The sequence below is a fragment of the Biomphalaria glabrata genome, chromosome 11, assembly GCF_947242115.1.
Source record: "Biomphalaria glabrata chromosome 11, xgBioGlab47.1, whole genome shotgun sequence".
NCBI classification, from domain to species: domain Eukaryota; kingdom Metazoa; phylum Mollusca; class Gastropoda; family Planorbidae; genus Biomphalaria; species Biomphalaria glabrata.
The window spans coordinates 13,517,082-13,542,606 of record NC_074721.1 but is presented as its reverse complement, the minus strand read 5'-3'; the positions used below and the strand labels follow the sequence as shown (position 1 = coordinate 13,542,606).

The 25,525-nt window shown below is 35.4% G+C and overlaps 1 protein-coding gene across 2 annotated transcripts in view; it reads right to left on the bottom strand.

The window, feature by feature from the left end:
- The window catches only part of LOC106071225 (mucin-like protein), a 43,723-nt gene that overhangs the window by 5,722 nt on the left and 12,476 nt on the right, over window positions 1-25,525 (bottom strand). Inside the window, exons 6-21 of one of the 2 annotated variants that reach the window (XM_056003695.1) lie at window positions 25,102-25,241; window positions 24,261-24,587; window positions 19,724-19,814; window positions 17,863-18,036; window positions 13,698-13,957; window positions 9,440-9,719; window positions 8,657-8,769; window positions 7,662-7,785; window positions 7,154-7,294; window positions 6,512-6,709; window positions 5,350-5,598; window positions 4,753-4,972; window positions 3,322-3,494; window positions 2,740-2,901; window positions 1,686-1,808; window positions 229-364 (exon numbers count right to left, since the gene is read on the bottom strand). In XM_056003695.1, coding sequence (XP_055859670.1) covers window positions 229-364; window positions 1,686-1,808; window positions 2,740-2,901; window positions 3,322-3,494; window positions 4,753-4,972; window positions 5,350-5,598; window positions 6,512-6,709; window positions 7,154-7,294; window positions 7,662-7,785; window positions 8,657-8,769; window positions 9,440-9,719; window positions 13,698-13,957; window positions 17,863-18,036; window positions 19,724-19,814; window positions 24,261-24,587; window positions 25,102-25,241 — 2,911 coding nt within the window. The remainder of the gene's footprint in view (window positions 1-228; window positions 365-1,685; window positions 1,809-2,739; window positions 2,902-3,321; window positions 3,495-4,752; window positions 4,973-5,349; window positions 5,599-6,511; window positions 6,710-7,153; window positions 7,295-7,661; window positions 7,786-8,656; window positions 8,770-9,439; window positions 9,720-13,697; window positions 13,958-17,862; window positions 18,037-19,723; window positions 19,815-24,260; window positions 24,588-25,101; window positions 25,242-25,525) is intronic. The other variant, XM_056003696.1, reaches the window with a different exon arrangement.

Genomic DNA, 25,525 nt, shown 5'->3' with positions numbered 1-25,525 from the left:
GAAATAATTGTGCGAAATGTCAGCTTGATCCGAGATTAAGTGTAGGGCAAATAAATGTAAACTTTATACCAGACAGATATGAAAAGAAATGTGTTGTAAACTATACGTCTAGGTGTCACACATAGATATAACAAAGTATGTATACACAGTAACCATTTTTGAAGTACAATCGTTCAAGTTTGATATAATCATTTAACGTCTTCGTCTAGCAAATGTTAAACTCCTTACTTGATTATTACAACTGCCCCTATTTCGTTACTTAAAATAGTCCAATCGCAGTAAGCATTGTCAGAATAATTCTGTGGAAAGTTTGGAGACATAACTGTACCACTTGTGGCCGTCAAAGTTGTGTTGCACTGTTGGTCTGTGGATTACACAATTTCAAGTCATCGTATTAGTCTTTACAGTAAAAAGATCAGGTTTCTATCATGTTTCATCGGGCAGATTAATGTACTAGCGTTACACTTCAGCTACGCCTGTTGATTTCTTCATATGTTTGATATTGTTGATTATGGCCGGAGCATGTCCTTCCAATAACTGGGTTACATTCTAACAATCCCCAAGCATACGTGATTATAATATTTAGCCCGTGAATTATTGTATTTGTTAAAATAACATAAAACGGCCCTCCCTTCCTCCCTCCCTCCTCCCCCTCCCTGCCGGTGGTGACGAGGGAAATTCGAGGCTCGACAATTGCTTCCAGAAGTTCAGCATGAACTGTACGTGCGGCGCATCACACAGAGAATTTAGATGCTACGAAAACCGCCAACAAAGTATGTGTACTTTTCCATCATCATCAACATTGGCATAGACGAATGTCAATCAACCTAGGCTAAATCTGAGCTGGTAAGAGGAAGACATCTTTAAATTGAACTTGAAGAGAGTTATCTCCTGGACGTGAGACTGTTTGCTGAGGATGACGGTGGCTGCATGTAAACCTGAAGCTCCCTTGAGAGGCGTCTGTCGGGAAGGTCTGCTGATAGTGTGCCCGATCAACGGCTGTGTTGAAGAAAACAGTGTTCGACACTATCTCTTTGTGTGTCAAACGACCACGTCATCGTCGCAACAACAGCCTGGTCAACATGAGAAAGAGAAAGCGGCACTGGAGGAAAACAGTGCGGATGGCTTCGTGGGGAACACGTTCCTTGCCGCCTGTGGCTCCCACCGATCAACCTCCACCTGAACTGTCAAACCTCCAGTGTACTGATTCTTTTCGGGACAAAAAGCGCTAGAAGGGGGCAATGTTATAACCTTGGCATGCACACCGCCATCAAAGATAGTGCAGAAGGTGCGCACTATTAGTGACTAGACTAGGAAGGATGTTGACATTAGAGAGGGAGAGAACGATTTCCGCCCAAGTCAAGAACCGAAATGAAGATGCTGTGTTCAAGGCAGATGTCCTATTTGTTTGTCATGTCTTCACGTAAATAAACTCGTATACCTCGTTGAGTTGCCTCCCTTCAGTTATTACAATATATATATATAATGATTATAATGTACATCGTATCATATTATTTCCTCTAACATTTAGACAACATAATATTGCACGTGCATTATATCTGAGATTTAAAAGTTAAATTTCTTACTAAAAACTACATTTCGTTACGTTCAAAAAGTTCCTGTACTGAGAGAGAGAGAGAACATACACTCTATTCACATAATGTAATAATAAAGTGTTTACAAACTTGAGCATGTCCTGTGGTCACTGGAACTGAGGGTAAAGCCTTCCTTGCATTCACATTTGTAGGACCCTTCAGTATTGACGCAAATTTGATCACAAAGACTTGAATTTAAACACTCATTGATATCTATTAACAAAAATCAAAGATACGGAAAAGTAAATATGTACAAATCAAGAACCTAACAAAATAACATCTCTCCTGGCTTATATCATGAAATATACTATTGAGCACAAGTGCCAGCAAACAATAGTATTTTTTTTTTAATTATTAAAATAAAAAAAAATCATTTGTAAGACAACAAAATATAGTTTAAAGTCATACAATTAGTCACATAGGTGAAGGTCATGTAGAAGAAAGTACAAAAATTGAGTTTCATAATCTACAAACTGCGACTGCTCTTTCGTTGGATAACTGTTATCTACATAAAGCTTGCTAGAAGATTTTTTTAAAGTTTCAGACATGTATTTATCTATGAATCAAATCAGATGTTTTCAATTATACATTTTATAATAATGAATCCGTATATCTAGATTTTAAAACAGCAAGCTGTAATGTTAACGTTTTTTACAAGCAAGAGTGAAGGTTTAAATTTTGTTTAAAAAAAAAGATGAAAGAAAGTAACCAACTGAGTATCACAAAACTCAGACAGTATGTTGTTGGATAAAGAACTTGAAAAGCCTGGCTTTAACAAACAATGTAGACAAACTATGAAGCTTAAATTGTATACAATCAATCAAACCCTTCAGGTAAACTTTGTATGGCTTCTTCAGCCTTCTTAAGAACGTAAAAACTACTTCAGTCTTTAGTAGAGCATTTGTTTTTTTCTGATATCTGACAACTAAATCGCACTAAAATATAAGCCGGAGAGACAAGGGCCTACTGAGGTAAAAAATTAAATCTTGACACTGACAACTTTTTCAAAAAGAACAAAAACATCCTTCAATCATAGAAAGTGTTATCAAATAGAAAGAAAAAGAGATCAAGCCGTTCTTTGTTCAGATTTCATTTTTGAAACTAACTGGCATGTAGTTATTGAACGATGAAAACTGTAGATTACCTATGCACAGTTTGTGGACATCGGTGAAGCCAGTCGGACATGGCCCACAAATGTAGCCCTCTGTTGCATCTCCTTGCTGTGCAGCTGTTAGATCAGTGCAGCTCTGTCCTATGGAGCATGGCTGAGATGTACAGCCATCGAACTCTGACTCAAAGTAGGTACCTAAATGTATGCAGTGGTCAAATTTTGATTTAGAAACATTTGAAAACGACTTGAAACAAGCTTTTTTTTTATAAGTCAGCTATAAGCCATTACATTAAATTTGTGTTGCACATTTTTTATGTCTCTCTTTTGATTTTAGAATATCTATATAAATATATATTAGATACTTAAAAAAAAAATAAAACAAAAGAAACAAAACTTTTCTTTGAATTTAGTTCCTTATTTATTTATCTTAAAGGTCCTTTAGCGATGATGGTAAAAGAAATATGCATTTTTTACAAATATATGCTTACAAGCTACAACCAATGGAGATGTCAAAAAAAAATTTAAAAAAAATTAAGCGATCCTTTTTCTATGAGAGCTACTACAAGTACCAAAATCGGAAACTGGCGGTAAGAAATTAATAAATAACGCTGTCACCTGTGTATGCTGGCTGGCAAATGCATCTCTGTACCCGAAACATGCCTCCAAGATAGTCAACAAGAGGGCTAGAGTTCAAATCACACGTGCCACGCCCACTGCACGACGGACAAACTGTAACCAATATGTTAAGTACAGCAGAGTAGCCTCCCTTGGAATCTCTAGCCTGGAAGCTATTTATAGAAAGATGTAGAAATATATTAAATTAGTTTTTAGAAAAAATGTTGTATGAAAGAAGTTGATAAGTATATATATATATGTAAACGCTCTGAATGGCTTAAAGGTTCTGGTTCTCCCTCTTATTCTACTAATGTATAGTACGACGACTAACCGTTTTTAAGCTCAAATAAGTGGTAAAGAGCTTGGCTTTCAAATCGGAGGGTCTAGGGTTCGAATCCTGGTGTAGACCAAGATTTTTTATTATTTCGGGATCTTTAGGGCACCTCTGAGCTCATTTAGATCTAATGGGTACCAGACATTAGTTGGGGAAAAGTAAAGGCAGTTCCTCGTAGTGCTGGCCATATGACATCCTCGTTAACGGTGGGCCACAGAAACAGATGACTTTTACATCAACAGCCCTATAGACTCCAAGGTCTTAAAAGGGAAAAATTATTTCAGGTACTCACTGAAAATGGCTAGTCTCACTCGATAAAGTACTAAAGAAAGATTTTTTTAAAAACTTAACCAAGATATGACCTGCAAAGGTTTAAAAAATAGGCTCTAATTTAAAATAACCTTGCTCTTCCTTCCGGTATGACTTGTCATGTAGTATTAAGAGTCAATGCCAAGATCGATGTTTTCTTAATTGTATAAACAAATAAACATTTTGAGAAACAACAGTAAATTTCCAGTAGTAGTAAAAATGGCCAAGGAAGTTAAAAATTGGGATCTAGTTCTAGTCTGTTGCAGATGTTAATTTTTTTAGAAACTATAAATAGAATGGAAGACACTACGCTATCTCTTTCAGGAAGTTTCAAGCTTGAAGTCTATTGCTATGAAATTGCTATTGAAATTAAATTATTTTATGTTTTCAATCTTTTCATGATTTCAGCTTGAGGAATTAAACTGTTATCTTATCTTATATAATACAGACGTTACTTCAAAAAAGAAGATGATTACGTCCTACGCGTCATGCATTTAGTCATGCATATTAACCAATGACTTAAATTCTGCCAAGTCACTGGTTTTCCTGGCTAGCTGAGGCAACCCATTCCATGCTCTAATAGCACTAGGGAAGAAGGAGTATTTGTACAAATTTGTCCTAGCATATGGGACGAGTTTATTTCATAAACAAGATTTCTGTTTCTTCTTACAAACAACATTCTACTCCATACTTTGCAATTTTCTGGGGTCATCAGACTTTTCTTCCTTAACAATCCACCCTGTACAATTCTAACAATATAAAAACAAGTTAGTGAATGATGTAATTACCTGAGTCTAACTGGGTCATTCTTGATTGGTACATATTGCACACTCCCATTTGGCAACAAAGAAACAGCTGTGCTGTTAGATAGATTTATAATAGTAACATTATCCATGTCAGCATCTGAAGTTGTCAACTGTAAGACATTCACGATATTTTCTCGAATTGCCCATCTGTTATTTGTAAGCTTCATTTGGCTGGAAATCTCCACAATAGGCGGCGAGTTGGCTGCAAAGACCAACACGTCAAAAAATGAATCATGTTATATTTAAGTAATATTAGTTTAAGGTTATAGAATATTACTTCAATTAAACTGGATAAAGCTGAAGTCTATCAAGTAATGCTATGTGTCTGTGTGTCTAAAGATATTTTGTTAAATTATAGCTTTTATATAGCGCTACTTTTATGCTTATAGCATGCTCAGAGCGGTTTTGGTCCAATCTCATTTGAGAACCAGTGGGGTTTTCCGTGCTGCCCTTAGGCGCTCAGTAAACGCAACTCTGTCCGAGTCGGGTGTCGAACCTCGAGCCCCCTTCATAGGTAGCCAAGCCAAGCCCAGTTCAAGCGCACTTAGCCTCTCGACCAGGCTTCTCACAACTACTTACATAATTCCTGTTTTTTTATGACTATTTCTTCTTTCTTGTCTTTGGTAGAAAGTGCAAGGGCGGCATCTTTAGTGGCAATATAATCATAGATACACTCTTTGTTGTCTGCTCCACACACTGTGAGAGTCTCGTTCACTTGAGACTGGCTTAAACTGTCACTGAAGACAGGAACAAACTCTGGATGTTGATAGTCGTTAGTAGTTCGACCAGCATCATAGATAAACACAGAATTGTGCAGAGTGACTTTATCTGTCAAATGTTGACCAAAAAGAAAAGGCAAAACAAATGTATATAATTAAACTGGAACAAATTGCAAGCTTTGAATTTTAAAAAAATTACTTCTAGATAGCTTATATGGGTGTGAATCCATCTATTACATTGTCAATTAAAATACTTGCATGTTATACGGCCTCTGTTGGTCTATTTCTACATTCTTTACTTTTGTCAAATATTATAAACCGATATCGATTCTCACAACCCTATCATGTATATATGTTTGTTTCCCAATAATATTTTCATTGCTTGAGTTCATCGAGTAACCTAATAGATTTTTAATAGTAGATAGCAATACTTTTATTTCAATTCAGTTTGAGATTCGATTGACATCAAAGAGAAATGTTTGCTTGCTGAGAACCAAGAGACATAATGTTAGAATCAAGACTCAAGTTGTATTGTTTCTATGTTCCCCATACATTTTGGCCCCTGCACAATGTAAGACTAAGACAAATAGGTAAAAAATTGACTGGCACATTTTTTTAGCAGGAGGGGGAGGAGTTGTTCTGGCACGATTAGGAATGAGTTATTTGTTTCGGAAATATGGGGCAAGTTTTGACTTAGTGACGATGACGTGATAGTTTTAAAAAAGTCAGAACGATATAGGAGTCGACATAAACAAGACGCTTGTCATAACAACATAGAAAGAAGAAGTATTTATAGACGGCTAGAAGTAGGTGACATTCGACGGTTCCCTTCATAATTATTAAACGTGTTTGATATTCACCAGCTGAGTCGACTATTGATTGTTCGGCCTTTCGCCGGTGATATCGGTTTCGTTCAGTGTGACCTTCATTTGTGTTTGTTTGTATTTCAAGTATTTGACACCGCGAAAGAGCTTAACACTTGTTATAATATATATGAAGTTCATTTAACTAAATTGACTTACACAAAGGCGCAAACTGTTCCAGAATCTCTTTTTCACTTATATTACTTGGTAGCACTGTTCCGTTTGGTAGCTCGAAGTCATCCTCAGGTATTCCATTAAAGTTGCCGAGGAGACCTTTGGTCGAAGACCTGAGAGATTTGTCCACTTCCAGGTCTATTTCTAGATCTCTTACTCCGACTTGGATTATGATTGTTACACCTAAAGAAACATTTAACATTTAACACAAACACACCCACGCATACATACATAACTATCTAGACATCATATCTAGGCTGGATACGAAGTCTGTTTTCTAGCATATATTTAACATTCATAAAACGATTGACCATATTTTTTAGCTTTGAAATCATAAGCGCTAATGAGGAGAATTTCTTCATTTTCTCGTATCTCCAGTACCACAATACCTTGCAAGCGCTGCATTTCTAGATAAGGGCACAATGATGTCGTCCTCCTGCCCGGATTGGCGTGGCGGACTTGCGCCACTGATAAAAGGTGGAGAAATACTGACTTACAATGTAGTGGCTTATCGAACTTCTACAAAGCGGAGTAATCAATAATAAAGAGATAATCATGTATTTTATTTGTTAACTCCCTTATAATAAAAAAAAACTTGTAGCGTGTGCTAAATCAACTTAATCGTACCTGCAGGGAAGGCAGCGGTGACAACAATTTTGTTCAGAATGTTCTCTCGACGAATGCCAACGCTCTCAGTGACCAGGGTGTAGTTAGACAGTCTATAAAAGTCGTTTGTAATGTCTTTGTTGTTGGCCGTTATAATCATTGCTGAGAATATACAAGAAGTATTAAAATGTATGTCTATTTAACTTTAGTTTGCATTATAGCATAGCACCCTGGGAGTCGCTGGGATAAAGAAATGTATGGAAAAAAAAAACACAAAAATATTCACATTTGAGTTTTAGTTTTCGTAATTCTCTTTTGCTCATAAAAAAGGTCCCTTTTCTGACCTTGTGGTCTATAGGGCAGATGATGTAAAGGTCATCTCTTTCTGTTGCCTACATAACGAGGGTGTCATGTGGCTGGGTGGACTCAGAAGCTCCCATCGTTGGCTATACTTCTAAGTGACACCTCCCCACTAGAGAAGTAAATATAGATAATCTTAGAGTAAAAAGGTAGTGAAGGAAAGTCGTACCTGATTTGTTCAGAGATAACTTGACTTGGAAAGCTGGATTGTCTCCCTCCTTGGCAGCGAAGGCAGAAAAGATCGTGGCATTGATCTTCATGCCATTGCTAGTCTCGGCTTTTTCAGTTCTACCCTGAAGGTAAAAAAACAAAAATACCTTTATTAAGGAAGTTTGAAAACATTTTTATACTTATTATTTTTTGTAACAAATTTCGAATCTAACAAAAGGTTTAAATATTACTGAATCTCCATTCTCTAAGGCATTAGCATGGAGCTTACTCTGTTTTTATGGGTGCATTTACTACAGCGCCAGACCGTGCAACCGCCATGGGCCCTACTCTTAAATGGTGGCTTCCACATATAAAAAATATATCTATGTTAACAAATTATTAATTAAATTAAATATGAGAAAATGACAAATTTAAGCTTAAATTTCCAGCTTTTATATTTCTTTATTCACCAATATGACAAACTGTTTGATTGTTTAAATTGCATATATCCTGAAAGCTTGAAGAGGATAATGACTTCCGCAACAATTTTTCCAAATAGCCAGTTCCCCTTTCAGACCTTGCGACATATGGAGATGGAGCAGATGATGTAAAGGTCTTCTCTTTCTGTGACCGCCTTTATTTTTCAACTATTACTGTGAGGTATCCATTAGAGCTGGGTTGACTCAGAAGCACCCTAAAGATCCCAAACTTTAAAATTCCAGTCTTCAACAGGAATCGAACCCGAGACTTAAACCCAAACTCTTTAAAACACAGAGCAACCAAACAAGAGCCTACTCATTACTAAAATCCGGCATGACTCATTTATTAGCACTGCAGCGTAAAGAAACAAAAAAATTTAACATCTTAAATTACATTCTCTAAAAAGCAATACTATATATTTCGTCGTCTTTGCGTACACATTTGTGCATTGTTTTAAACTGAATACCTCTAATAAATCATTATCAGAACTCACTGAGCTGCAAAATAAGTAAATCCATGGCCAATTCTTCTTACCTGTAGAAGAAACCTTCTGCTGGGGATGTCCATGAGCGTGTACTCTCCCCAGCCGTTCATTGTATAGTTCAAGTCGTCCAGAGTGATGAAATGAGGATCTCCCAGAATGTGTGCTGTCAAGAAAGTAAACCAAAATCATTGAGAACGTTGTTATCTATAAGTAGGAGATCTCCATTTCTTGACTTACACAAGTCTTGCTCTTCTTGTTGTCCCACCAAAGTCCCGAAACCAAATCCTTGTTTCTTTGTCTTTCTTTGTTGGGTGTGTATGTGTGTGCCTGTTAGTGCGTGAGAATGTTTGACAAACTCACAAAGATGCAGGAGCTACTCATTTTTGATAGATTTAATATATTTTTAAATAGCAATTTAGAGTAAAAAAAACTATATCTTATAAAGATAACTTTCGCCCATTAAACCACTATTACATAAGATCTGAACGAAGTGGTCGTCTCCTTTCCATTAGGACTAAAACAGAAAGATTTAAAGACTCCTTCATCCCGCTGTCGGTCAGAGTGTTACGAGATCATCTGTAATCATCAAGAAGTTCATAGAAGTCTAATTCATAAAGCCCTGGTTTGAGTGTGTATGTGTTTCGTGTGTGAATGTTGTTCGTATTTGCATCTATAATGTTATTGTTACAGTGGTTACGCTGAGGTTATCAATTGTAGTCAAACTGAATTTCCATTTGATTGGATCAATACAAATTATCTTATCTTAATTATATTTTCAATAGAGTTATTTATAATTATCAACATACGAGGTATATACGGACTTATCTACGTACAAGGTATGTAAGGAATATCGTTAGTACACTCCATATCCGGGAAGACAGCATTAAATCGTTCACACAGAAAAGAACTGAGACTTTCCATACAGCACCACCTGTTAGCCTGGACGTTGTCTTGTACGGCCTTGGAGCTGTGGGTAGACCATGACCACGGGTCACTTATGAGTATGTGACCAGCTTGCGGAGAGTTATGAATATTTGACGACTTTCTGCGATTTTCATCGTATTGTGCTAGACTTATGAAGCTGTGAGAATATCTATTTTGGTAGCAGCAAAGCTTGAAGACAGAAATTAGAACATGATATTAACTAGAGATAAAAAAGTCATAAGTACAACACTATTCTAACCTACTATTCTGAACTTTTGCTACTCTTATGAAAGTTACTTTTAAGGAGAAAAATATAAAGCAGCATAAGTGATGAAAGGACTAAGCGGGTGGTAGTCAGCCTGGGAATGTGTACAATTCTAATGGATTAATCGAAAAATAAAATAACTGTATAAATATGTATATATGCTTATCTTCGTATCTTATATAATACAGACGTTACTTCAAAAAAGAAGATGATTACGTCCTACGCGTCATGCATTTAGTCATGCATATTAACCAATGACTTAAATTCTGCCAAGTCACTGGTTTTCCTGGCTAGCTCAGGCAACCCATTCCATGCTCTAATAGCACTAGGGAAGAAGGAGTATTTGTAAAAATTTGTCCTAGCATATGGGACGAGGAATGTGCCTTTATCTTTGTGTCTTTCAGAGTATTTTATTAAATTTTGTTTTTGTATTTGAAGATTATGGTTCAGTGTTTTATGTATGATTGCTACTTTACTTTTGAGCCTTCTGTCCTGAAGGCTTTCTAAATTTAGTGATTTTACTAAAGGTGTTACTCTAGTCAAATGTGAATATTCGTTTGTTATGAATCGCACTGCTCTATTTTGTGTCTGTTCTAGTTTCTTAATGTTTTCTTGAGTTGAGGGGTCCCAAACAGAGGATGCATATTCTATTATTGGCCTAACCAAGGTTAAATAACATTTTAGTTTTATTTTCTTATTTGATTTATAGAAATTTCTTTTAATAAATCCTAATGCTTTGTTTGATTTTTTTTGTAGTTTCATCAATATGTGGATTCCATGACAGTTTTTCATTTATTATAACACCTAGGTATTTTGCGTTTTTAGTCTGTGTTACTGGTTTGCCATGAATTAATTTGTTTTAGTTTTTTTGTTACTCTTAACAACTGACATTTTTCTGGGTGGAAAGACATGCTCCAATTTGATTCCCATTTCTGTAATTCATCTAATTCTCTTTGTAAAATATCTGTGTCTTGTGTTGTTTTTATTGTTCTATATATTATGCAATCATCTGCAAATAATCTGACTTTTGTTCCTGAAGTAATGCAATTTGGTAAATCATGTATGTAAATTAAAAATAGTAGTGGACCCAAGACTGTTCCTTGAAGTACACCTGAGTTTACTGTTATCGGTGTTGATTTAGAACCATTTATTATTACAGTTTGTTTTCTCCCTATCAGAAAGTCTTTAATCCACTGATGCAGTGGACCATTAATGCCGAAATATTTTAATTTTTTAAGCAAACTATGGTGGTGAACTTTGTCAAAAGCCTTAGAAAAATCTAGTAAGATAGCATCTATTTGTTCACTATTATCTAAACCTTTTGAAAAATCATCAATTAGTCCTATTAGTTGTGTTTCACATGATCTATATTTCCGAAAGCCATGTTGGTATGGTGTGAGGACATTATGTTTGTCTAAGTGGTTTATGATGTTGCTACATATTATGTGTTCTAGGATTTTACATGTGATGCTGGTAAGTGATACTGGTCTGTAGTTTCCTGGGTCAGATTTTTCTCCTTTTTTAAATAGGGGGGTGACATTAGCTTCTTTCCAGTCCTTTGGTACTCTGCCCTGGTTAAGTGAAGCCTGAAAGAGTATTTTGAACACTGGGGCTAGCTCATTACTTAGTTCTTTGAGTAATCTAGCTGGAATACCATCAGGTCCAGAAGCTTTATTTGGTTTGGTGTTGGCTAATAGTTTTTGAATTCCATTTTCTTGTACTACTATATCTTCTATGTTGTCTACTTGGTTCAAATTCAGTAATATGTCTTTGTCTTCTGGGGCTGAGAATGCTGATGCAAAGTATTTGTTTAGAATGTTTGATTTAGTTTCATTATCATTATGTATTATGTTATGTTCATCTTTTAATGGCGCTACGCCTGTTGTTTCCATTTTCTTAGACTTAATGTATGACCATAGGTTTTTGTTGTTATCTTTAGATATTACATTGTTTATGTATTCACTCTGCAGCTGTCTGCTTACTTTTTGGGTTAAGTGTTTAATTTTTATATACTTTTTGTAAACTCTTTCTGCATTAGTTTCTTTAAATTTTCTATAGAGGTTTTCCTTCTGTTTACAAAGCTTCTTTAGTCTATTATTAAACCAGCATTTATTTATTTTGTTTGATATGTATTTAGTTGGTATATGATTTTCTATAATGCTTTTAAGATGGTTTTTTAATGAAATTCCAGAGGTCATCGACTGGTTGGTTAATGTCTTTTTCTAATAAGAATGTTTGCTGAAAGTTTAATGCAGCTTGGTGTAGTTGTGTTAGGTTACATTTATTCCAGAGTAAGATTTTTCTTTTGGGTTTTGTATTGGCTACTGCTTTTATCTGACTGTGTATTTTTATGATCTCATGGTCTGATAGACCAGGGATAATATCATAATCAACTACTACTACTATGCGAGGTGTTTAAGTTAGTGAGTTATTTGAATGTTAGGTTGGCTAAATCCATAGGAAGTGGATTATGGGCTTATGACATTGAAGATGTTTACCAGAAAAACCATATGTATACTATGGGTCCCAATTGCTCTATATGCTTTATGGTTACCCAGTCGTTTGTCATTTGTAGGATATTATTGTGGTGGCGATTGTGTTGCATTTTTTATTGGATTAAATAATAATGATTTAATTGTGTTCATTAATAACCTCAAGATAATACCGAAGAGCTATTCATTCAGATTCTCAGATCTGACAAAGACTATTCTGAAGAGAACATTATCAGAATAAAGAAGGGGGGGGGCAGATGAAATACTCGACGAGTTGACAACGTCAAGGGAAAAACGGGTCTGTCCATACAAGAGGCTATAATCCTAGCAAAAGACAGTGAAAAATGTTGACAGAAGGTTGACAGATCAAATGTTGTGCCTAGTCAATTCAACAGACTAAGTAAGGGGAAGGGAATGGAAGGTTTATTAAATGTACGAGAGAATTTTAGGTGGCACTGTTTCAATTAGTGAATCAAATCACTGAACGGTTATTCAGTTCTACACAAGAAAACATCACCAATCAAAATGTCACTGCTAATAGTGATAAGAAAAGGAAAATACTCAGCGTCGTGTGTACAAAGTCATTGCTATATTGCTAGTTGATTAGATTAATAAACCTTTAAAATGAAATTCTATAATAGAAAGAAGTCCATTTGTTTACTTTTGACGCTCTTAAATGTAATTATAATGCATGTTAAAATACAAGAAAGAGCCTGACGTGCTGTCCAGTTCTACAATCCAGATTACATCTTTTGTGAGCAAGTTTCTGTTAGTTAAGAGGGCGGGCACTAGCCAGACAGTAACTAGCTACGAAAGCAAAGTAAAGCATCCCTTTTAGACGTTAGACGTCGTGATCCATGGGTCAGATGATGTACATTTCTTCCGTGTATCTGACCAGCACAGCAAACAACCTTATCTTTCCCTTACAAGGTTAGTTACGTATTAGAGATGGGTGGGCTCTGTGGCGACCTAGATATCCCCAAATTAAAAAAAAAACAGTCTTCACCAGGATTCGAACCCTAGACCTCTTCGGCAGCAAAATGATTTACCGCTCAGCCATCACGCCCCTAAACGCTATCTACATTAATGTAAAAAAAAAATTAAAACGTAAAGTAATGAAAATTAAATAATAAAATCAAATGAGACAGTAATACGAAAGCTTAGGAATGCGCAAACTTTTTATGGGTTAACAAACAGAAAAAAAAAATGTATAAAATGCAAGCATATACATTTTGGTTAGTGAGTCCGCTCGGTTGACACAATATTAATAAACCCAATCCAATTGCAAAAACATAATTTGATAACTTTAATTTGAGAACTGACAGAAGCTAGAAATCCCTAAAACCCACTAATAGCATTCCCACTTGTTTTCATATAAAACAATATTTTAATTATTTTTACAGTACTCACTCTGTTTCTTGTGTTGTCTTGTAAGAGTCTAGATTTAACAATAGAACTGAGGGCGTAGCACTCGACCTTTCCACGAGACTCATACACCCTCCATCTTCTGTCCAGCAGATTAACAGTACATGGACACTTGTAGAGCTGGTCGACATCTGATTTGTACTTGGAGTTAGTCAGCAGTTCTGCATGGCCGCACGTGTATCTCTGACATTTCTGAGTGGAACTGATCAGCTTGGAGACCTCGTATGTCCACGTTCCGATCATACCTAAGGATAACAATAAAAACTCTGTGGTCGTAGATTAAATTTAAGAACATGGAAACAACAAGAAGAGGCCAATAAAAAGAGAAGATAATTAAGCACATAATGATAATCAAACTAAAGCAACCATTCTAGATAAAGTATTTGCATCAGCATTTTCAGCCCCAGGACAAAAAAGACATATGGCTCAATTTCAACCAATTCGAAAACGTAGAAGATTTAGATATACGAATAAAAAGATCCAGAAAATTTAAATCAACATGAAGTCAAATAAAACATTAAGTGTTAGGCTGGCTATATGGGCATTTGGGCTGAATGCTAGGTAGGCAGTTACCCTATTTGCCAATGAAGATGTACAAATTACCATTACAGATAACAGTAAGTGGCGTAAAAGTGATTGTCCGTCTCTCTAACTTTTATAGAATATTTTTACAGACTTTATTGTGTAAACCAGCCACATGTTTCAAAATAACGAAATCGCCTAACCCCTATGCAGTGCTGCTGAGAGTTTCAATCCAAACCATTAACAAACAACATATTTTAATATTTCTTATAGTCCTATAAAAGTCAGGTGAGTGTGTATGACACAGATAAATCTTTGACATGACTCAGAGTTTACAAATCAGTACTTAATATCTTATACAGTATTGTATAGTTACAATGTTACCGCAACTGACCCATAGATACTTTCAGACCAATGTGCATCATATTACTGGATCGGTCTCTTCCAGGATTAACCCTATTTTGATATCATCTACAAATCACAATTTTTATCTTAAACAGTCAAACGTGTAATCACGCAGGGATTTAAACAGATGCTAAAGAGTGGAATAGAAAAATTGAGAGACAAAAAGCAAAAAACTTTGCTGGAATATTCTGCTAGAATTTCTTCTGCATTAAAATAACTCTGTTCCTCGCCTATTCGATACAAACGATTCAATGAACTTGTTAAACCTCTTCATAAAGGTACATTCACAAGTTATAGCCACTGTTAGACACTTAGTTTAGTTTAGGAACGCACTATAATAGACTGACTTTGAAAGCGACATTTTCTAGTGACGTCATAGGCATTGGGTTTGAGATAAGTACCGTAGACTTTTAGGACAGTTACTGCTAGACTCTTGAAGGGATAATATCGTTTTAGTGACTTACTCGGCTGAGGCCCATTCTGCATTAAAATTCGTTATTCTAATTTCATCTCGAGTGAACTTAGCTACTGTGCATTGATCCTGCTGGTTATTGTACATTGTCTGGTAGCGAAGTATGTGTTACTAATAGGACTCGCATCAGTAATAAAACTTACAAGATACTCAAGCATCTAGGATTATCAAGGTACTTTAGACATACATCTGTTACACCACATTAGTCTACGAAGAAACACACTCTTTATCTTCTAACCCCCTCCCCCCCCCCCAAACAAAAAATTGCAGGTCAAATATCAAATTTATTTACAATATAGTGTACGGTACTCCAAAAGCGCAAACAGGTAAATTCTCATCTAACTTGGCTCAACACTTTCATGGAGGACCACAAAATACTGGACACCAGGTGGGAAGAGGTTTCAGACATTGCTATTCACATATCTTTGTGGAGACAGCTTGCCATCCAATGCGCCAAACGGCGCGGGAGGATCTAAGTTTGAAGACCTAAAGTAAGTACTCCAACAATAACTTTGGGTACAATTTTAGCTATTTCTTTTCTAAAATAAATTGTTTAGAGCCCTGTGCGAGGTTTCCGCCAGTCGGAAGCCCTAAGCTTGTTTCGCCTACGCCTAAGTCCTGCCATGTTTCGGGCAGGATGAACCTTGACTCCCCCATAATTACATATACACAGGCTAGGCATTATAAGTCAATGCCTGTAGATGTTGTACCTGTACTGGTGACGCGGGTCAAGGTAGCCTTGTGTGTGATGCAGGTGATCGCATACTAAGAAAAGATTATTGTATTGGTCCCAACAAATGGAAATAAATTACACTTGTTCACTTCAGCATTTAGTACTATAAATATAAAGTTCAGCATGACACCGGGTCTCTTTATATTGACCACCAAGTATAACAGAATCACTGATGCAAACACAACCAACTTACAAATAACAAAAATAAAATACAGATACACACACGCAACCAGCACTTGTCGGTGACGACGAATAACCTTGAAACACCCTGACTGACAATTGTGTGAATGTTTTTAATTTTCTCTTTAAGTATAAATATATTTTCGCTGAAATGGATATAAGAATTGTCGGTTGAGGTATGTTCAATTATGTCCTGTCAGTTGTTTACAAAAATGTCCCAAATCGTCTGCTCGTGAAAACATTGTAGCTTTAGTATAGATTCTCCAGACAAGAACGGTTTGTATTTAACCTTGGTTTGACCAATAATAGAATATGCTTAATCTGTTAGGAACATCCGTAACTTAACAAAACAAAGCAACTAGAACAGATGTAAAAAAGAGCTATGAGATGTATAAGAAAAGAACATGTACGTTTGACTATAGAAACACATTGAATACAATCACTAAGGACATTACGGGACAGAAGACTAACTAGATAAATAAATAAAAATACTTTTTTATAACAAAGTTTATATGAGATGTAATTGTATCAATTAGTTTGGATCAGTCAAGTGATTAAATTTGTAATAGATCTAGACTAACAATGACAAATATGTGCTATTATTAATATTTTTACCACTGGGTTTTTTTTCAGCGCGATCGCATGCTTTAAGCTTTCTAAATGCGCTATGATACTATCACTTGTCTGGACCAGTTGGGAAACCAGTTACTTGATCGCTTTTTAAATGCGGTGACCGGTCATTTCATCCTTGGTCTTTTCATCCCCGGTCATTGCATCCCCAATTAATTTTTTTTCTTAATCATTGTGTAATTGTGCTGTTAAGACTTTGCCTTTAAGCCCCCGTTTCATCTAATGTATAAATATGTTTATTTAGAATAGTTTTTGATATTTTTTGGCATGTTATTAGAGTGTATATAGTGTTCCCCAACTCTCTTCAGACTTGTTGAGAAATGAAAGATTATATTTCAATAAGTAGATATAGTGTAATGCGGAGTTTGTATTTAGTTAGTTCTTTCTGTTTGTTGTAGGGATGTCAATATTTTCCTGCGCATATTGAGTTATGTAATGATCAAAGTCCAAGGTGTGGTGGAAGTAGGGAAAATCTTTGGAGAGATGAGAACAATTAGACTACTTCTGACCTTGCCGCTGATAACTTATCTTCTGAAGACCATCTTTCACTTTATTTGTCAATCATTTTTTCTTAAATATGAGCGTGTCATTTGAAACTCTGATATCACGTTTTATATAATTTAATAAACGCGAACTTCAAGCAATACGCAAACAATGTTCAAGAAATTACAATTGATGCACAGCAATACGAATCAAAGAATCGTCTTCTGTACCTACTAGCAAATAGCCTAACTTATTGATTTCAATTAACAAGCAAAAACAATTTTTACATAATTCTATATCTATACATGTTATTTTTAAAAATATTTTTAATGACATTCTGTTCTATTCTTATTTATTAATGTGTTATTGTTTTTGTCATGTAAATAAAAATAAATAAATAAAATATTGTTAATTTCATACTTTTTACAATTATTATTTGACGGATTAGAGGATGAAATGACCAGCGGATAAAATAACATGGGGATGAAATGGCCAGGGGATGAAGTGACCGGGAACCTTAAATGCATTAAAAAATGTGTTCACTATGTTTGTGTGTGTGTATAGGGGAGGGGGAAGAAATATTAAAAGTAGTCTTGATAAAAAATATGAAATAAGTTTTGCAAAATATAATCAGATATAGCAAACTTGTATCTTTTTTTTTAAGTCAATCTTTTTTCTGTATAACGCAAAGATTATGTAATACAGTTTCATATTGTATCACCTACCAGATCCTACTCCAATCATATGATCAAGGTTATATATCTGATCAACAGTAAGGGCAATGTCAGTGATACCAGACTCTGGTCTTACAAAACCAGCTTTGATAATCCTTCCTTCTTTCGGTTGCCATTTCATCTTATCTTGTTGATAGATAAATATCACATACGCAGTCTCTTGGTCTTTAGGATATAAAAAATAAAAAGGGATTACAGTATTAGAACAAATCTTGTTGTTTTTTTATATTACATCAGAACATAGTTAATACATTTACATGACCGAAAATAACATACTTTTAGTAATAAAACAGAGTTAATAGGCTTACAAAGACAGTATGTGTGTAAACACAAACTCAAAATCGGCCCCTGAAGTGGTCCATCCAGGAAGGTAAAAAGGCAGGTTTCAATATTTTCAGAAAGAATATCACAATGATATTTTACCAAAGGCAAATAACAGAGAAGAATGGAGAAAGAAGGTTTCCAGATCTTGTGTGGTGCCCCAACGGTCCAGTAGACCAAGGAATAGGCGAAAGTGAAGGTAAAGTTAGAAGTAAACCTGGCCTTACTGATGTCTTATAATGATTATCTAATTGATCTAATTTTGTAAAGGGTCAATCTTTTATTCAAAGCCTCAAGAAAAAAAAAAAAGACATTTCCGTAAAAAAAATATTTTTTAAATCCTTTAGTTAAGTGTTCCATGTTCTGTGTTAGATGCTGCGGCTCACGCGATGAATTGAAAAATCACTTATTAAATGGTGTTTTAAATTGTGTTCCACTTATATGCATACTAAAGAGATTTTTCTCTTCAAAAAAAGAAGTAAACTTTTTTTTTGTTTTTGTAAATATAGTATTTAGTATGATAGAACCTATTTGACTTAGCAATAAATTAGTAAAAAAAAATATTTTTTTTACACAAATCTAAGACCGTTAGCATAGATGTGTTTAAAATATGGTAATTGACATCTCCCTTACTAGATAGCTGTCGTGTTAGTTACTATTAATAGTGAATAGTTGTAAAAATGGTGTATTTTTATGAAAAAAAAAAAACACGGATTCTCAGCCACTTACGGATTCTCAAGCATTGTTATAAAATGGTCAAGATTCAAACCAACCGAGCGTACTTAGAGTTTTACGCTAAACAATACAATCGTAGATAAGTCTGGACTAGCTCAGCAATGAGTTCTAAGACACAGAAATGTTATATCTCTAACCTGTATTTCATACCACATTTTCAAACATGATTCACAGTGGTAATATTTTTCAAGTCCTTCAGGTTTTAGTTTAAAGTACACACTTCAATACATCACCGCCAACGTGATTCCACCCATTCTTTATTACGTCAAAAAAGGTCCAATATGTCTCTTTGTACTAATGTTCTGTTAGACAGTTAATAGTGGACAAAACCAATGCGTTACAGGAAGTTTTGTTAAACAAAAGTATGTTATGACGATTAATTTCATCACAAACTTGCATGTGCAACAGTTACCTTGAATTGTTCGTACACTTTAGAGTCAATCTGGCCCTCCCCTTCTCAATATAACATTACTTAAAGCTGACAATATTTACTTGGAGGAAAAGGCGTGCTAGGTGCTAGTCAAATGAATTTGTTAAGATCAAAATGCAGAAAAACATTTGGCCGACCTTACTGGTGAATATGGCGGCGCTTACTGACATTCTTACTGGTTAAGGCATTCGGGCGGCGGCGCGGCTCGCAAACCAATTCTTTTGTCAGGTGGGGGGGGGTAATATGGGCAAGTTTGAGCAGCATTGATTGTAAACAATTATTTAATCATGTGTATTGCACGGAAGGGGGCACTTATGCCAAATAGCCAACATTTCATATTTGCGATGTCAATAATAGATTTCTTACCACTGAACTGGTAAGTGTAACCAACTCTAACTTTGCTGTGACCACTGATGTACACTAATTGAAAGCTGGTCGTTTCTGCATTAGTAGTGGACTTGAAGGAAGGAAAAACAGAATTAACATATGTGAGTTTTTATAAAAAAAAAAAATAAAACAAACTAAGATTACAAAGAGTCTTAATGTACTTAATGTAAATCGCAGACATATTTGCGTCAAATGGACCTCATTCACCAATTGTAAACAAACAATATTTTGCCACGTGGTTCTCTATCTCTTCTATACAAATTACGATCTAATTTTAATACATAGTGGCAGTCACATGACAGTTTTTTGCGTTGTTTTATTAATATGATCACGTGACTAAATATTGTTTGTTTACTATTGGTGAATGAGGTCCATTACGCCTGTTATTACTTACCGTGTGCCTAGTCCAACTAAACAACTTTTACGATTGGAACGGCAGCGGTTATTTTTTCTCGAAATGATTTTTTTATTCACGGTATCGTATTCATAAATTCGACAGGCTAATATTTATTGACACGGATTTGTTCTTTATTTTGCTTAAACTTTTAATGTTTAATTCTAGACATTCCATCTTCCTTTTTTTTTTTATTCATCCCAGGGGTGGGCAAATTACGGCCCGCGGGTCACATCCGGCCCGCCGGAGTGTTTTATGCGGCCCGCCGACATCTACAGAAGTCAGGTGTGCCCACAGTATATGCATATAAAAATGCAAATATATTAAAAATAATATAAATATAAATTATTGAAACTGCCATTATAAAAAGTTTCAATCAAACGAAGACTATGCTTATTGGCTATACATCAATATACTCAATTCAAGACACAATCTCTGATCAGTATTTATCCATTGCTATGAAGAACTGTGTTGAATGTTGGGTATGCTTGGAACAAGATGACAAGGGCGACAGTTTGTGGAGCTCGAAAGTGGTGTGTTTTTTTTTTAAATATCCCAACCACAAACTTTAAACAGGAAAGTTTGCACAAAGCTGCATAAAATATCAACTTCAGAAGTTATACTTTTCGATAAATCAAATTTATTAGAGATAGGGGATTATTAACTTCAGGTAGTTCCGATTATGAATAAATTAAACCCAAAATTTCCCCTATCATTGCATGGGGTAAGGTAAACGAGAACAATATAAACTCTCCAGGAAGAAATTGTTACGTTACTTGAAGGACACTGGCTGATATTTTGTTACCAATTTTTCTAATAAAGCGTGGAAGACAGATTTCATGTTTCATAATTGCCATTGCTATGAGCTTTTTGCATATGAAATGTAAATGGATGTTAAATCTTTTCAAACAAGGTCTTCCCAACTCTACAAGCAAGCAAAAGAATACAGGTTTTGTCATTTTCCTTTGCTGAAAGGTGAAATTATTTCTAGTGAAATGATTAAAAGTACAACACTTATTTAGATTCCTTAATTTTGCAATTTATAAAAGCAAATTTTAAGACGTCAAGAACCGGTTTTCAATACAATTAGCTCACCGTTTAGCGCAGAAGCTGATTTAGCTCCAGAGGACATAACTCCGAGCAAAGAGAATCTCCAGTCAGTACCTCCACAGGAGTCTTATGGGTGCCAGAATCTGTATGTCAACACTTTAAAAAATGTGCTGCTGTTCACACTATTTGTGTACACATACATCTGTTCTTCTTCTTCTTTGTTCTCATTTTACATGTTGAAGGGTTGAGAACAGTATCTAAGATGAACCGCGCAATGTTTTCCAGATCAGGCAGTTCTCCGAATATTTTTGGTTCTATAGGAGTGCCTTGGGCCAAGGTCCTGTTCGGGTCTCTGATTTAGTATGCACCATTGAAGGACATGCTCAGCATTGTCTGGTGATGCTCCAAAAGGGCAAGTTTCGCTCGTCCACATTTAACTTCCGGAACATATTTTGTCTCATCCAGTGAACAAGCATTATATTTTGGGTGGGGGGAAACTAGAAAAGTATGATTACTTGTTGATTTTGACTGACTGTAATTTGACAGCAGTCACAAAGGTAACAACTAGTAGGCTAGTTTTACAGTTTCGGAACATTATGCACGAGTGTAAAAAGTAAAATACTGCACATTAAGTACAACTGTATATTAGCGGGGTTTTTGTAATATAAAAAGACAACAGCGATTGAAAAAAAATTTTTTTTAATTGCTAACTATTGTTGTGATTCCTTAACGTGGAGTGAGGAAAAAAGAAACGTGAATATAATACAGTGTAACTATGAATTAAAAGTTAGCTAGAGTATCTTTCTAAGTTGTATATAGATATGCGGCCCGCCATTCCCAAATTGAAAGAAATGCGGCCCTCGATCCAAAAAGGTTGCCCACCCCTGGTCTAGACTACTCTAGACACTAGACTAGATATAAAACCAAAAGTGATTTATAACACCATAGTGATATTTGTATTAAGTCATTCGCATTTGAAGTTTTATTTTCTTAGAAAACTATCTAGATCGACATGTATTCTAGATCTAAAACTAACAAGAAAAACATACTTTATATAAACAAAACTTATATTAAATGTAATCTATTAATTAGTTTGGATCAGTCATGTAATTAGTACTCAAGGGCTCAAGCCTACTCAATGGAACTCATTCAACTTTTCCACCACATTTGTCAAGTAATATTTCTTTTCTTTGTTAGAAAACAAAACTAATTCAAAAATTTGTTTATTGCTTCTTGTTTTGTCAGGTACAAAAAACATATGTGCAAAATTTCAACTTCATCCGAGATTAGGTGTGGGAGATATAAAGTGTACAAACATTTTACCAGACAGACAGGCCGGACATTTTCCCTTTGTGTATTCATAGTCGCCCTTGCAAAATGTACATGTTTTCCTTTGTCTTGGCCCCGTGTCACTCTGTTGATATTCCTTTCTGTATTTTGGGCCTGACGTTGAGATTCTTTCAATGGTTGGTTTGTCCAAAAGTTCGTCTCTTCCTTCTCTAATATCCTTCATTTGTCTTTGTGATCTTTCATATATCCTACACACATCTATGCATTTCTGTAGGGTTAGTTTATCATCTTGCAACAGTTTCATCTTCAAGTGTTCACTTCTAACCCCTAAGATAATTCGGTCCCTAATCAGACTCTCTTCAAGTTTATCAAAATTGCAGCTGCTTGCCAGTTTCTTCAGGGCAGTTATGTACGAGTCAATGTTCTCGTCCTCTTCTTGTCTTCTCGTATTGAAGACATATCTCTCATAGGTTTCGTTCGTTCTCCCAAAGTAGAACTCTTCAAAACTATTCTAAACTTCCATTATTTTTGTCTCCTGCCCTTTTCCAAATGAATCAAACACGTCTGCTGCCTCACTTCCAATTATGGTCATTAGTGTTGCTACACGTATCTCTTCTGTCTCTGTTGTGAGTTTCGTGGCCTTTTCAGGGTTATCCCAGTCTCTTCTGAATCTTTTCCAATTGGCCGCCATATTGCCTGTTTGCAATAGCGGTTGCGGTACTGTTAGCAGTAGCCATTTTAGTTACTGATTTCTTATATTTTCTTTAAGCTTCTCTAGGTTATCGTTTACCTTTATTAGATGTGTAAATCGCTGCCACCATGTTAGGATAGATACTTGAATATAAACAAACTTGAAATAAGAACACTTTCAGTTCATAACAAACAGCTTTAATCGGCCATCTTGGCTACCCGAGTAGTGTCCCCTATACATGGGCACAACTCTTCACACCATATAACATACCATCAACAGAGAGAGATTGAGAGAGATGCCTTTAATATTCTCTTGGAATTAGCTGATTGTAGTTTGCTTTAGTTTTTTTTATAAATAGGAGGGGAAAGGTAACGTTTGAACCTATTTATTTTGGGTAGAAGTTTGAGGCCCGACCCTCCCCCCCATTAGCCCTGCTAAGTCCAGTAGGACAAAACATACTGTCACGAGTCGAGACTGTGACCTATTTCGACCAGTTTCTAGAAGCCCAGGTCAAGTGCTGACCAGAGTAAACAAGTTAATTTTGAGACCTTCTAGAAGCTGACGTATGCTTTTTTTCCACTTAACCTCTTTTTCTGATTTGCTGACTAAAATTAACTTCTTTACTCTGGTCAGCACTGACATGACCTGGGCTTCTAGAAACTGGTCAAAATAGGTCAAAGTCTCGACTCGTGACACATACATACCTAAAACAAAAATAGAGATTATAATTAAAAATTAGAGATTTGTAAATGAATGAAAAGATAAAGATAAACCAGGATAAAGGAAGATATAGACAGCAAATAGTCACAGAATTAAATATTAGAGAGTTGTTTTAAACAGAAAGGCTGAGGAAGAGAATGAGAGAGACGAGAAAGAGATAAAGCAAGAGAGAAAACATTTTAGAAAAAGAGAGCGTCTAAGAGAGGAGACAACAAAAAGAGAGAAGTATTTTAGAGAATTGAGAGAGAGAAGAAAGAAGACAAATGAATATAAAAGAAAGAAAAAATGAGTAATGGAAAAAATAGAGAAAATGGAAATATAAGATTTTAAAGACAAAAGATTTTCTAATTTATATTGTTTTTTTTTTTTACCGTTACAGATTCGGGTTGTACATTTATCCATGTTGTGACTAAAACTCTATTCACATCAAAATCTGTCAAGCTGTAAAAGGATTTGATGTCCGCAGCGGCTCTTTCCATGACCACAGCCTTGAAGGGGGACGAAGAACTGTTTCCTGGGGTTTTAAAAGTGACCTCATCACATTTCTCGTAGAGATTATAGTAAACAGATCCTTCAGTGGCGTCCATTTTTGACCAGAAAGGAGCAATGATATAGTTGTCCTGGGAGAGTGTGAGCTTGAAATCTGGATCTCTGGACAGTGCGGAGGTTGAGAAACTTATGACTCCATTACTGAAAATCTGCCCAATAAACCAATGCAAAATCATTAAACTCTTTAGAACTAAGTTAACCTTAAAAATAGTGAGTATTTGTTTTAATTGTTCTATTAATGCTACCATTCTACGTATCGTTGACTAAAAAATGAAACGGCGTGTTTACAACCTCTAGTAACAGGTGACCTCATTTCTGTGACTTTTGTTGGTCGTGGTGTTAGAGCGCCCAATGTATTCGGTTTATTAATTATAAGGGAAACTAATTAAGACTTATTGGTATAGTTTGCGGCTTTCTTCTTGTGGGTGTGATAGTTATTTATTTCCGTTTGTGTCCTTTTCGTTCAAATGCTCGCTAGCATAATAATAATAATAAAAGCTTTAACAATTATTTGAAATAAACTCAATATTTTTAGCTTCTGCTTAGTAAACTAATAAAAAAAGCATGGTGTGTATGTAAATTAATGAATTTAATATAAGTCAATCAATGAAATTCAAACTATGACCTGGATAATAAAAGAAATATAATTTAAAATATACTTACGTAAGCCTCTTTCCATAATCTGTTTCCAAACGGAGTGTATTCACTCAAAGTGACTTTGCTAAAGTACATCCCATTAGAACTTTTATTGGCAGGATTGATCAAAATGTCAGAAGAAGACTGACCGTGGCTATAGAATGGCACTAAAAGATCACAAAAAAAAAAAAAAAAAAAAAGGTTACAAAGACAGTTAGTGTGGAAAAACAAACTAAAAATCGACCCCCGAAGTGGTCAACCTAAAGTCTTCACCAGGATTCGAACACGGGACTTCTGGTTCCAAGTGCTTTACCTTCCCGCCACAGCATCTCCATATATTCATTTAACGTAATTTAGCGTAGCGTAATTTTTTTTGATTTTTTTTTTGTTGAAAATCTCGATCCCATTTCTCAGACTAAATAATCTATTTGAAGTATTTAAAAAGTTATAG